The sequence below is a fragment of the Alexandromys fortis genome, unplaced genomic scaffold, assembly GCF_014885135.2.
Source record: "Alexandromys fortis isolate MF-2015 unplaced genomic scaffold, M_Fortis_MF-2015_v1.1 scaffold_28, whole genome shotgun sequence".
NCBI lineage: Eukaryota > Metazoa > Chordata > Mammalia > Rodentia > Cricetidae > Alexandromys > Alexandromys fortis.
Window position 1 is genome coordinate 472863 of NW_026067901.1, and position 14650 is coordinate 487512.

Sequence of the window (14650 nt, forward strand, 5' to 3'; positions counted from 1 at the left end):
GAGCTGTAGTGCCAGGCACGGGGACAGCAGATAGTCCTGGCTGGAGCACATCAGGGTTCCACCAGTCCTTTCCTCCCTTGGGAAGGCCCTTGTATAAATCAGGAGCATACCTGGGATCAATCAGAAATTAAATGCACCTCGAGTTTCCTTTCTCCACCCCTCCTGCCCCATTCACACCATAATATTGTAGGTCTTTTTATTTTTTCATTCTTTCTTTCTCTCTTTCACTCTCTCTCTCTTTCTTTCTTTCAGATTTCTGCCTCCTCCCCTCCACCACCTCCCATTTCCCTCCCCCCCCCGTCAAGTCCCCCTCCCTCATCAGCCCGGAAGAGCAGTCCGAGTTCCCTGCCTTGTGGGAAGTCCAAGGACCTCCCACCTCCTTCCAGGTCTAGTAAGGTGAGCATCCAAACTGCCTAGGCTCCTACAAAGCCAGTACGTGCAGTAGGATCAAAACCCAGTGTCATTGTTCTTGAGTTCTCAGCAGTCCTCATTGTCCGCTATGTTCAGCGAGTTCGGTTTTATCCCATGCTTTTTCAGACCCAGTCCAGCTGGCCTTGTTGAGTTCCCGATAGATCATTCTTAATGTCTCAGTGTGTGGGTGCACCCCTCGCGGTCCTGAGTTCCTTGCTTGTGCTCTCTCTCCTTCTGCTCCTGATTTGGACCTTGGGATTTCAGTCCGGTGCTCCAATGTGGGACTCTGTCTCTGTCTCCTATCATCGCCTGATGAAGGTTAATATCCAGGAGGATGACTATATGTCTTTCTTTGGGTTCACCTTCTTATTTAGCTTCTCTAGGATCATGAATTATAGGCTCAATGTCAAAGGCTAGAAACCAAATATGAGTGAGTACATCCCATGCTCCTCTTTTTGGGTCTGGCTTACCTCACTCAGGATAGTGTTTTCTATTTCCGTCCATTTGCATGCAAAATTCAAAAAGTCATTGTTTTTTACTGCTGAGTAGTACTCTAATATGTATATATTCCATACTTTCTTCATCCATTCTCCATTGAAGGGCATCTAGGTTGTTTCCAGGTTCTGGCTATTACAAACAATGCTGCTATAAACATAGTTGAGCATATACTTTTGTTGTATGATAGGGCATCTCTTGGGTATTTTATGACAATTTGCTGACTGGTGGCAGAAAAAAATCTCTTTAAATTGCACAATGATCCCATGTAGCAACCTCTCCAAACCCTCCCCTAAAAAAGACCCGGAGGGACTGGCTTACTGGGCTCTTCTGAAAGGATCTGGCCCAGCAGGGCAATCGGAAGCTACATGGCTTCTTTGCATAAAGAACTTTCCAAGCAGGGATTCATCCAAAGAGAGTGGATTGCCATGAGCAATGGCTCTCTATCAGGAAAACTGATCAGAATATTCTAGACAGGAACGAAGGCGGTTGGGTCAGGTCGTGATAGGTCACCTTTCAATGCTGAGCTGCACACAGCGAACAGTGAGGCCAGGGGAAATTTAGATGCAATCTGGTTATGTAGCTCACCTTGTCCCCTCCCTCATGCTCACTCTGCACACCGCCCCCTCCTGCCCCAGCTTCTTCTGGGAGATAACGCCGCCACCAAGGCTGCTCTGGACTAAGAAAGTGGGTATAGACCGGAACGGTGCTGACGGAAGGACGGGTGTCGCTGTGGCCAGCCCAACTGACACAAGACGACAAGGGAAAAGTCAGAAGGGTCATGCAGAGCTCATCCTGGGCACGGGAAGATGGTAAACATAAAAGAAACAGCAAGAAGTGGGCATGTACACACAAGTCGGCATGCAGAGCTTTGGCAGTCACATAGGCCTACTCACCCCAGAAGAGCCCGATGTGAGGTTCTATGTGGGTGTGTGTTAGGAAGAATTCTCTCTCTCCCCCATGGGGAATGCCTTGGTTTCCCATTTTCTTCTAGAAAAGAGCAGGGGTTCTCAGCCAGTGTCAATCACTAAAAAGCCAAGTTTAATCACGGTGGTTCCCACACTGGCTGAAGGCACCTCTCCTGAGTACTCATCCAACATTTGGGGGTGTTTGGGGGTCCTAGTTCACAGGGCATTATGTTCTTCCTGTGTGTCATCTAACGCACGTATGTCGGGGCTTATCTATGAGGTCAGGGGTCAATTTCAGTGACATCCTCATGAGGATGAGACTTTCTCAGAACTGGAGAAGACAGCCATGGCCAGTCTCTTCCCCGTTCCAGGCCGTCCATCTGCACCCTCTCAGCTCAGTCGCTCTCAGAACCCTAGGAGGATCTAGGGGTTCCGAGACTCCTCCTATCCCCAGTGAAGTCATCAGAGCAGACACCGATTGAACCTAGGGGTGTGTGCTGTGTCTTGGACTTAGTCTGAGCTCAGGGTATTTGCTGCTGGAATATGGGAACTGGGCAAGTGGGGGTGGAGGGGAGCAATGATTGTGACACTGGTGTCGGGCAGGAACTGCGTGATCTCATTTCTTGCTAAGACAAGGTCAGGGCTAGGTCAGGGTCAGGAGTAGGTTGCTCTGGGGACAGCCCCAGCAGAAGCGGTAGGACATTCTCTGTGCTCAGAACACAATTGCTGGTGGGTGTGTGGAGACATGAAGCAGTTTTTCCACTGCTCCCCATTTTAAGCCCATGTCTTTGGCCCAGTTTCCTACCAACTTGCACTTGGACATGGTGGCTGACTCGAGCCTAATTTCTCCGGAAAGGACCACCCTGTGGTTGAACGGGTGGCAAAGGTCTGCGTGCTGGACAGAGTTGCCCGGATGAGGGCTTTGGCATCAGCATCATCTCTTTATGACCCTGGGTTTTGTTTTTTTAGTTAGTTAGTTTGTTTGTTTGTTGTTGTTTTCTGCATCACCTTCTGGCTTAGTAGACACGGTTATGGTTGGGGAAATGATGGAGAGATTTCCCACAGGGAGTGTGGCAAGCTGAATGGAGACTCCGCTTAAGCTCCAAACACAATCAGCGTCCCTCGGTTTTCCCATCCCTAAGCGGGAATAACGACAATGCCTGACTAATGAGGGTGTGGCGAGACTTAAATGAGTGAGCACTATGAGGGTCCTGGAGCGCAGCCCAGTACAGAGCGATAGGTGTCTGCTCTGATGACGTCACTGGGGATGGGCGGAGTCTGCAGAAGGCAACCTGGGCACCGGAAGCAGCTTGCCCTCATTTGCCCTCGCTTGGGTACCACCCACCGCCTGGCAAGTCACTCAGGAAGCTCCGAACTTTGGTTTTGGTGTCTGTAAATTGGGGGTGCTCCCTGCCTCGCAGACAACTGTGAGGATTAAATTAAATTGTGTATCACTTAGCAGGCCTAGGAAATGTTAGATAGTCTCCAGACTTTTCAAGGGTGATGGGCTACCTGGATGACCCCTGAGTTGAAGACAAGAAAGCAATGGCCTCTTCTTACCCGCGTTCTCATCCCAGCCTTCCTAAGAAGCAGGGAGGAAGCCTAGGAAATCCATATATTGCTGGGCAGTGTGGTCAGCAGGCCATGAGCCGGTGGGAACAGAGGGAGCGCCTGCCTGGAGGCAAGCGGCCTGGCTCCCGCCACTCACAGCCTGCGGTGGGCGAGCCTAGCTCCACACTCACCGCCTTTCCTCTGTTATTCCTAGGACCTGGTGGTACCCAAGGGTGGCAAAGGGCTCGGGGGTTGGCAACTCTAGTGTCGGGCTCAGGTCTTAGAGGCTCCTTAGCGGTTCCCTTTCCCACCTAGTCAGGCCACAATGGAACAGAGCTCTCTGGAGAGCATCAATAATGGGGGGGGGGACACTCTCCCCTTGGGGTTTGCCTTATTGGCTTTTGTCAGGTTCCCATACTCTCACATCTATGTATGTCCACATTTACCTCCAATTGGTATCAGGGAGGACACATGCATGTGTATGTGTGTCTGTCTGTCTGTCTATCTGCCTATCTGTCATGTGGACAGATGTAGGAAGAGTGAAATTTTGCCAGCCCCACCTTGGTAACCAGTCATACCACTAAGACCCAGAGTCTAGCCCCTGGGTCGGACCTACTCAGGTTTTGCATGTCTGGAAAAGAGCTAAACATGGCAGGAAACATCCGGTTTGAGAGCTGTGTGCTGCTGTATTTAACCCCCTCAGCACCTTATAACTACTCTCACTCTCCATAGACAGATCACAGACGCCTGCCCATGATGGCACCTGAGAGGCCAGGGCCCCAGGCTGCGGTCCCCTACAGCTCTGAGCCACATTTTTTGCTGCCTTGTGTTCCACTTCCCAGAGTATGCCCCAAATCTGGAGGGAGGTCAGCAGAGAACCAGGGCTCCCTCAGACAAAGGGACACAAGAAAGAGGGGCCTTACAGAAGGAAGCTGTTTGCGCCTACCCTGTTCTAGCTGTGACCTTCACTTCTCACTGTTGAGGATGCTGGCCCTCTGCCTTGAGAGACAGCCATTCTGACTGCTGCCCAGTTCCCTCCTCCTCCACGCCAGCAACAACCCTCATGCCCCCACAGACACTTCTTTCCTGGTTTTGTCTCAGGACCTAATTCCCCTGGCAAGTCTTATATGACATATTGGGCTCCCTAAAGGATTGGCTAGGAGATCGAAGACTCTCTAGATAAAATGTCTCTCCTTGCTCACTTCAGAGTTCTGCTGGTCGGACATACCTGCAAGACTTCCCAGGAGAGCATTCTTGGACCCTGTTCACCCCTGCTCCTTCAGGTGGGTGTGTCCTCAGATGCCACAAACTGCTCTCTGGGTTTGAGGGGCAAGCAGGGGCAATTGCAAAACAGCCGAGGAAGGGCCCAAATGCTGCCCTGCCTTTGCACAGGTGAGGCTCACAACTACAAAATCTGTGACTGAGACTCTGCTGCGTGGGGTAGGGTGGGAGTTAGTGCTGGTCAGTGGGGTACTCCAGCGAGCTTGCTCTTCCCCAGACGTGTGTCCTGCCTTCTCTTTCTTCCTTCTGCCCACCTTGTTCTCTGTCAGTGCCTCCTGGAACTTTTTGTTTCCAGGCCCTTGAGTCCTGAGCCTCCTCTCTCCATCTGGATCCTGCTGAAGGGCTGGCTTTTTAGTGGCACCTAAAAACCCCAAGTGGAGCTGGGCGTGCTCTCTGCTCTCCTGCGAGGATCCTATTCGCTCTGCGTCTCTTGCAGCCAGATCTAGCCTTCCTGTCCAGCCTGGTGCAATGGCCCCCAGCCCCAAGCCAGGAGACCCCTGACATGAAGGCAGTGTCTCACCTGCACTATTTCGTGCTGTTGCTCCACAGCTCAAACTGACCTGCATCACAGCCTCTTCAGTGAGGTCATGTGATGCGGGGCTCATCTTGCTGGACTGAACTGACTAGTATTCTTCCCCATCTCTCAGTAGAATTTTCTTTGTTCAGCAGACCCACAAGATGCTAGGAGCCTGACTGACCCCAGCTCTGTAGCAACCTGATGACTCAGAGCAGCAGCGGCTCTGAGGACCTGGGGTGAAGCCAGATGAATCCTAAACAGCTTCTCCTAATACCCTGTCATGATACTGGGCCCTGGGATCCATGCCCACATCTTGGATGCGGGATATGTTCTAGAAACTCATAGGAGTCACCTTGGACTTGGGATCCATCCCACAGGCGTGTTCAGCCTTTTGACATTGCAACATGACATTACCAGCTGCCAAGTTCATGATTGAGAGCCACACAATTAGGAAACAAACCAAAAAAAATCAAAAATAAAAAAATTAGACATCTACACTCACACTTTGTATTTTAAGTAAGTTTACACTTTTGTGTTAAGCTACATTTATAACTATCTTTGGCCACATGTGGTGCGTGGGCAAGAGGTTGGACCCATCTGTGTAGAGATAGTGTTGCCAGACATGGGCTCCTTGTCTTTGGGGGCTGACAATGACATGCCCTTGCTTACCTGCTCCCCATTCTTTCTTTGCCGTGGAGCTCTTTATAAGATATTTAAGAAAAAGTATTTGTGCCATCCATTTGCCAGTAGTGGCTGTGAGAGTTCCTCAAGGCTGGGGCTTCCCTAGGCTTCCCTTGTGAGCAGTGTCACATCCACACTGGAGGGGCTGGTGTGGGGATACAGTAAAATCCAACTAAAGCTCCGGGTGGTGGTGGTGCACACCTTTAACCCCAGTCCTTGAGAGCCAGAGGCAGAGGCAGAGGCAGATGAATCTGAGTTCGAGGCCAGCCTGGACCAAGTTCCAGGGTAGACAAGGCTACTCAGAGAAACCGTCTGGAAACCCACACCCCAAAATTGATTAATGGGCTTTGAGGTTCCGTGTGCCCAAACCTAGCTCTCTCACCCACTGTACCTGAGTCTGAGGCAGAAGCAGGTGCACACCCCTCATCTCTGTCTCTCTGCTGTTTTCCTCCTGACCCCGGCAACCCACTTGTCTTGGGTCAAAGAGGCCACTCAGACATGCAAAGGCTTTGGCAGGGTACACAAGAATGAGGATATTGAGTCCAAGAACAATTTAGGGAGACCTGAGGTGTCCCGGAGTAAACTCTGGGCCTGACAACAGTTAGAGGCAGCAAGCAAAGCCCATGGCCGAATTTATCTCATGGAAGAGAAAGGCCAGCCATTTCTGGAGAAGGGCGTACCAGTACCACCACACTTTGTTCCCTGTCTCTCCCTTTTCCTCAGGTGTGAAGTCCATGGCCATATGACAATGCCTACTTATGAAAACTATCTCCAAAAACAAAATCAGCTGATTGCCTATGACTCACTTTACTCAGAAGGACATCCAAAATCACACAAAGTGCGTCAGGGACAGAAATAGAAATGGTACGGCTGAAGACATGGCTGCAAGGGCCAGCCTCTAGAGTAGCAAGAGCATGGGTTTACATGCCATTGTATCCCCCATTTTCTTCTTGGACAGTAGCACTGACCTGTTTAAGTCAGCTGGACTGGAGCCTGTGCCAGGGGTGTGTGCACACATTTGTTCAGATCACCTCCAAAAGTAGGCCATCTCTTCTGATGAGGAAGTGGGGTACAGAGAGGCCCACTACCTCCTGCAAAAGAGCTGGAAGGTGTAGGATCTGAATGTAGTGTGATCCTGAGCCTTGTTCGTGTTGTCTTGGTGAAGACAGTCATGTAGCAAGGGCTCTAAGGAATTTCCTCTATGTTCTGTCTCCAGGAAGGGCTCTCCTAGGCCGGTGGCTATGCTACAGGTGCCAACCCTATCTGGCACTGACTCTCACCCTGGCTGTGACCTGCCTGCTGTTCCTACAGGGATGGAGGCGATGGCAGCCAGCACCTCCCTGCCTGACCCAGGTGACTTTGACCGGAATGTGCCTCGGATCTGTGGAGTGTGCGGAGACCGAGCCACAGGCTTCCACTTCAATGCCATGACCTGTGAAGGCTGCAAAGGCTTCTTCAGGTGAGTCTCCTCTCCAGAAGGACAGGAAAGAGAGTAACAAGCCTTTCCCTCAAGAAGACCCCTATGCTTTCTGGGGAACGTTGCAGCTCTCCCAACTCCTGCAAGCAATAGGGGCTTGGTGAGGTTTTTCTTTTCCTCCCTGCACCCTCTCAACTCCAACTGTAACCTCTGACCCTCAGAAACTGCTTTCCTGAGGTGGATTTTTCTTTTCATTAGCTCTTGACCTGCTGAACTGAGTGTCATGTCTGCCCTTGAGCGGGAACCTCCTCCTCACTAGGGATTGCAGCTTCCTCATTTAAAAGTTAGGCATATCTTTGGGGAAGCATGTCTTTCTGCTTGCCTCTTCATCCGATCTAAAAGCTTACATGGAACAAAAGAGATAGGACACCTCAATGGGTTACCAAACCTGATCCTGTGCTTGGTTCTTCACCCATAGCCTGCTTTCCCCGGGTGAATCAGCAGGAGCTTGCCAGTCATTGTCAGGGGGTTGCACCAATCCTGTTAGGTCACTCAGGGCCAGTGTCTCCTCCAGTTCTCTTCAGTGAGGCTAAGATTGCAGGCACAGACAGCAGGGGAACCACTGAGAGGGTCCAAGGATGATCGTATCCAAATCAGAGATGGAGGATTAGAAAGGGGTAGATGAGAAGAGAGGATCTGGGAAGCAGGAAGTTTGAAAAATAAGCATTTGACATATATTGGAAAGAGAGTAGCCTGGAGGTAACTAGTGGCTGCAGGTGGTAGACGGAAGAACAGAAATACAACCGCAAATCGAGTTCAGAACCAGGCGATATGGTCAGCTTGGCAGTCGGAAGTGGTGGGAAGTGGCAAGCTCACCTGGCCTAGGGAATAAGTGAACCTGTAGGCAGGTCCCTGGTGTGGGACACTTCTCAATCTCAGAGACTTTTGGCTCACTGACCCTTTACTCAGGAGCCACAGGCCACTGTCATGGTCTGGAGCAATTTTGATCTCTGGACGTTAGGGTTTCTGTTGGTGCTAATTGCCTATTTGGCCTGGCACAGGCTGCCCTCTTGGTGTATTACCAAACTGCTCCCTAATGAACAAGACCAACAATGTCCCTGGCTATAGTCTTGTAGTCCCATCGATCAGTACCCATGGCTACATGAGGTCTATACTGCGGGAGAATGGGCCTTCCAGATCTCAAATCCTTTGTGCCAAGTGCTACCTGGACTCTTCTGCCAGGGCAGGTGGGGCTGCCATCTTCAGGGAGATAAAGAGAGTCTTGGTGCACAAGGGACCCAACCCTGTCATAAAACTGCTCAGAAGTCCGTGGTCTGAAGTGTTGTCCATGGCCTCAATTTACTCTGCAGCCTCACTTCATCCTGAGCATCCCTGAGTGTCAGCTAGATCTCACCCCAATGCTATGTAGTGTTAATCTGAGATTTAACGAGACAATGTATCAAAAGAGAGATTTGGAAGGCATGGAGTACAGTGTGACATATTACTTTCTGGTCACACAGGCCAATGCTGATGCCCTTGGTGGAATTCGGCCCTAGTAGAAGTTTCCGTAGCCATCTCCCAATACCCCTCCTGGTGCGTTTTCTTTTGCTCACCCACTCACCAAATTTGAATGAATGTAAAGCCAGGAGATGCTAAAGTTGGTATTCTCACTAAAGGTCATCTGTAACCACAATGTTCCATCAGCTCTTGAAACTGTTTCATTCAGTGATGGAGCCCATACAGCAAATCACCCTGCTCTCCCTATCTGTCTTTCCCCCTGGGACCCAGCTGTGCAAAATGGGCCCTTAGATGGCTGCTTGATTGATCATGAGATAGTGAAGATCGGTTTCTCACTCGCGGAACCCGAATCTGATGTGTTTGTGGTCGATGCTCCCAGAGACACCAACTGTGGTTGTCCTTGGCTTATGCTTGATCTGTAAATGAATTCATATCCATACAGTTGAAACGCATTGTGTGTGAGTCCCGTATTTGAAGTTGTCCCCAGCTGCTAAAGTTTACCTTGGTTGTCCTCTGTGGATGATGCGGAGCTGTGCTAAGCCGAGTCATCCTGATGCACACACTGAGAAAAGGCTGAGCAAGGACCCCATGCTGCCTCTGCTTCCAGCTGTCACTCTCAACAATGTCTTTGTATCTTTGCTGCCCCTCTGTGGTGCTGAACCTTCCACTTGGAGGGCATGCTAGGCAAGCGCTCTACCGCTAAGCTGCACCTCCAGCCGTGGTGGGCAGTGTTCCATTAGCAATCTGCTGACTTTCTTCTAGGTTGTCTGTTGTTGTTATTGTTGAGGGGTTTGGGGGGTTATAGTTATAGGTGGTTTTGTTACTTAAAATGGTTCTTAAGTTTAGTACTGAAGTGTTGTGTGCTGTTAAATTCAAGAAGCTATGGTGTGCCTTCTGGAGAGACTAAAGGTGTGCGATAGCGCGGTTCCCTCTATGAGCAATGCAGGTTGTTGGTGGCTTAATGCCGGTTGTTGGTGGCTTAATGCCGGTTGTTGGTGGCTCAATGCCGGTTGTTGGTGGCTCAATGCCGGTTGTTGGTGGCTCAATGCCGGTTGTTGGTGGCTCAATGCTAATGCACCAACACTATATTTTAAACAAGAAGACTTTAAAGAACAAGCATACATGAGTCAGAGTGATGAAAAATACTGCAATTCAAGGTTCACAGGAACCTGACCCTGGAATTCCCCCAGAAGACAGTATAGCATTCAGGACTCCAGTGTTCACGGTGACATCAGAGATAAATCACGTGTCCTGCAGTAACAAGAATCGTATGCATCTACAGCCTTTCTCCTCTCCTTGGTCTCCCGCCACCTTCTTTGCTTTCTTTGACTCACCTAAATTTCCTTTGAAATTTTTCCAGTACAATCCAGTTCAGAGGCTGCTTGAGCAGCCCATAGTCACACATCTGTTTACACGCTAAGCAGCGACTAGTACTGTCCCCTCCTCAGACACTGTCTCACTGGGTCTACAGAGATGATGTGACCAAGTTGCAGCTCTTCAGAAGCTTCCCCTGCCCCATCATGGCAGTTACAGGGAAGACCTTTGCCCTGGTCTTGGCTCACAGGATGCCCCCTAAGCCAAGGAACTGGTTGTCCTCTTCAGCCACTAGTGGTTTGGTTTCTAACTGAGGAGATAGTAGTTTTGAGGAGCCCAGGGGGGCCAAGACTCAAGTCCAAGGGTGATTTTGATGTTTGAAATGGGTTAGTTGCTCTGGAGTCAGGAGTTAGAGTCCAGTGCTGGCCAGGTCCTCCTGTAGTCTGTCCCATGTTCTATGTGCTTCCTGCCCTTCTGAAGCACATGAACACCAAAGATGATATACGGTGTAGATTAAAGACCCGCAAAGCTAAGTTTGTGAATGTCCAAATCCACTTGCCTATGTATCAACAAGCAGAGCCCTAGTAAGAAGGGCCAGAAGGAGAAAACATATAGATACTTTATAGGACATACGTAACGTGGATGACATATAGATGGATGTGGATGGATTTTTTTTTTATCATGAATGGCTCTGTCTAAGGTCTGATCTAAAAAGAAAGGTGTAAAGACAGAGAAGAATGACCCAGGGGCCCACTGATGAAGAGATCAAGGTTGACAAGGAAATCTAACAGAGGTTCTGGAAACTAGATTGAGAAACAGTTCATTGTTTATCTCTTTTTTGCCTCCTCCTACCATATTAATACCTGTTAACTAAAGCCTTGTGGACTGGAGGGTGGAGCTCAGTGGTAGAGTGCTTGCATGCCTTGTCTGAGGCCCTAGATTGAACCCTGATTCTGTAATCAAATAAACACTGTAAAGCCAAGTGCTGTCAGTTCCAAGACAGAAAAAAACAACATGGAGAACTGTGTTTTCACTTGCTAGCCCCAAGGTCCTCAGTGGCCTTGTTAATTATGGGTCTTCCAGCGTACAGGGGTGAAAAGCAGGCTAGTGAGAGTCCAGGAACAAGAGAAACATTCTGCTTTCAGGAAGTTAGCTCGTCTGACGTTTATAGTTCTTCTAAGAATTCGCTGTGAAGGAAGCAGAGAAATGGGGAAACGTCCAGCTGATCCAAACACCACGTACTTAAAGGAAGCCAAAGAATAGAAAATATGAGTGGAAAGAACTCGTGGGTCTTCTATGGACACAAGGAGATGGCTTACTCGATAGTGCTGCTGAAGAAAGCTTCGTCCAGGGCAGCTGTCCCTACCCATGCCATAGGGTGTGGAAGGAAGAACATCAGTGTGGTTGTTGATAGATGGCCCAAGAGTCATGTGCTAGAGAGGCCAGAACATGGAAGGGAAGGGCAGTAGGACTTCAAGAAAGACAGCTGCAAAGATATAAAAAGATGCTTCCATTTCCTTTTGGTCGCGGTTTGTATGTCTTTAAGAAATGGTGTTCTGCGGACAATGAGGACTACTGAGAACTCAAGAACAATGGTACTGGGTTTTGATCCTACTGCACGTACTAGCTCTTCTTCTCTCTTCTGTGTACGTGTATGAAAGTCTGTGTCCATATGTGTGTGTTCACGTGTTGGTGTATGTGCATGCACATGAGTGCACATGTGAATGGATGACACTACCATGGTGATTCTGTATCTTTATCTGTAAGAGCCCATTCCCTTTCTGACTGCCCCCTGACTTTCCGGGTCATAGATCGTGTGGCAGTCCTGACATATGAACCTACCCTCTGTCATGGACGTCAGGCTTGGTTTTCACACTCCCGACCTACCCACAGGATAGATGCATAGTGCAGGCATTTAAGGGTCCATGTCCTCCAGAAAGCAGCACTGCAGTCTTGACCATTGTTAACCTTCCTCAGAGTTCTGAGAACGTCCATGTCAGTGACATTGACATGCCACCTTTGCTCCAGTTTACTGGGCTCTATTTGATAAGGAGAGCTGGTCTATATTTAAGGCACACAATGCAATCTCTCTCTCTCTCTCTCTCTCTCTCTCTCTCTCTCTCTCTCTCTCTCTCTCTCTCTCTCACACACACACACACACACACACACACACACACACCATACTCTGGGGTGATCAAAACAATTGGCCTAGATAATGAGTCCCTGATCTCACACGGGTCTCCCACAGATCTCCCACAGATCTCCCACGGATCTCCCCCGTCTAGGACTCCATGCAGCCCCTGTGTCCTGCGCAGGCACTGAGTTCTCTAAGACTCGGTCACAGATGAAACTCAGAAGGCATTTGACACCATGCTGCTGACAGAAGCCACCCACGTGCCAGCCTGAGGCCCTAGCCCCTGGCACTTGAAACTTTTGTGAACTCCTTGTCTTTTCCATGTTTTGATGAATTGGTCTCTGGCATGAGAACTGCTCAATGTCCTCTATAACCCCTGGCTTTCTAGAAACTGCCTCTTTATTTAGCCGAGTTGCACCACCCCGTTCCCCTTCCTGAACTAGGGTATAATTGCCAGCCAGCCGAGAATGACAGGGTTCAGACTCAGAAGCAGCAGAGAGAGACACTGGGCTCCCATGGAACGGAAAGGCTCTTGTTTCTCAAAACCAAACTAGTGCCTAGGCAATAAGTTTTGGGAGGAAGGCAGGGGAGGGTGTGGGTCTTCAGGACAAATCACGTGGCCAGGGCTGGTGGGCTGGCAGACGCTAGATGACAGTCACATGTGGAGGTACCCTTAGAAGGCAGCAGGACAGAGAATAAATTGGCCCCCCAGCTAACACAGGCTGTGGTCCAGCAAACATCCAGCTCCACATCGGTTCTGGTTCTGAGAATGAGCCAGCCAGTGACCAGCTAGTGAGTTTTCTGCCGCTCCTAGAGCATAAAGTCCAAATTTTGTCTTCCCAGACACCATTCCTTTCCCCCCAGTTCTGTATTTAGAGAAACTCGGGAAGAGCTGGGTATCATACTTTAAAATAATAACTATAATTTAAAAGACTTACACATTTATAGGCCACTTCTTGCATTTTGTAAACTGTGTCAACACTCAGGGATCGAGGCGGTGTGACCTGTTCTTTCAGCTCCTGCCGCTGTGACTTCCTGTTCTGATGAACTTTTTGGGTACCCAAGGTACAGATGGTGGAGTCACAGCACGGATTCCTAAGCGAGACAAGACAGTGGGTGGAAAAGGAAGCGTCCCCACTAAGACCTAAGACAAAATGCCTAGTTGTGAACAAAAAGGAAATGAGAATTTGCTCTGAATTAGAAACATCCGGTCTTCGAGTAGGTTTAGAGAGCCGTGGTCATTTGTGGTAACAGGTGAAGCCTCAAGAACCATGACAGGAAAGAGAGGAAGGAGAAAGGAGGGACACATGGCTCACAGCCTAGAATAGACCACTGCGGCAATGATGATCTCATCATTCCTGGGTAACCCTGACGGCTCCCAAACTGCTTTTGTATTTTCTGTCCCCTAAGAAAAGACTGTCCCTGCAGTAGAGGTATAAAGGCAAAAGTTGAAAGCTCTTTGTCCCCACAGAGCTGGACATTGGTCCACCACCCAGTCTCTTCCTGAGGATTTACAGGACAGATAGGATGGCCTAACCTTAGGGCCACACTGCCCCTAACAGCCTGGCACTGCCTACTGTCATTACAGCCCTAGGTCTGTTGTTGCCCCCTTGGGTATGAGGTGTCATCAGTGAAGGGTACCAGAGCCAAAGTCCAGAGGCAACAGATGGCCCTTCATCCTGGACCCACCTGGTACTGAGCCAAACTCAAAGGCCAACTGTCCGGGTCTATTTAGTTGAGGGCTCAGCTTTATTGAACACTTTTGAGTTCTAGGATTGAGAGCCGTCCTAGGGGCTGGAAGCTGAGCCTAGGATCCCTACGGCTCTCAGATCTGAAGTCTCAGTTTCTTACCGAACGGTTCTTAACCTCGGTGACCCCATCTATTAAGTGAGGTAGACCCAACAGTCTGTGACTGTTTGTGGTGGCTGCGGAGTCTCACTCTGGCGTCTTTTCCCCATCCTTGGGCCAAGTCGGTCTGGTTGTCTGAAGATTGTCATTGTCCCAATCCCCATGTTCCAATGAATGTGAACTGCGAGCCTTTGGTTGGTATACCCAGCTCAGGGCAGGGCTCAGGGTCACTGAGAGTAGCCCAAGGGAATAGAAAACAGGCATCTGAGGGCCTTGTGGCCAGGTCTTCATAGTGACAGCCCCTGAAGTCTGTTCTCAGGCAGGGCGAAGGAGCCAGGCCAGTGACTCAGTGCAGAGCTGTGCTCTCTCGGCAGGCGGAGCATGAAGAGGAAGGCCCTGTTCACCTGTCCCTTCAGTGGAGACTGCCGAATCACCAGGGACAACCGCCGCCACTGCCAGGCCTGCCGGCTCAAACGCTGTGTGGACATCGGCATGATGAAGGAATGTGAGTGACCGGGGACAGGTGGGAGTGAGGGCTAAGCTGCCGTCACACAATGGCTGCGGTCACTGTCACG

The 14650-nt window shown here is 49.9% G+C and overlaps 1 protein-coding gene across 1 annotated transcript in view; it reads left to right on the top strand.

The window, feature by feature from the left end:
* Vdr (vitamin D receptor) overlaps positions 1-14650 on the top strand; it is a 52675-nt gene that overhangs the window by 16173 nt on the left and 21852 nt on the right. Inside the window, 3 exon segments of the mRNA XM_050130905.1 lie at positions 4573-4648; positions 7061-7303; positions 14450-14580. Of these exon segments, the coding sequence (XP_049986862.1) occupies positions 7086-7303; positions 14450-14580 (349 nt within the window). The 5' untranslated portion in view covers positions 4573-4648; positions 7061-7085.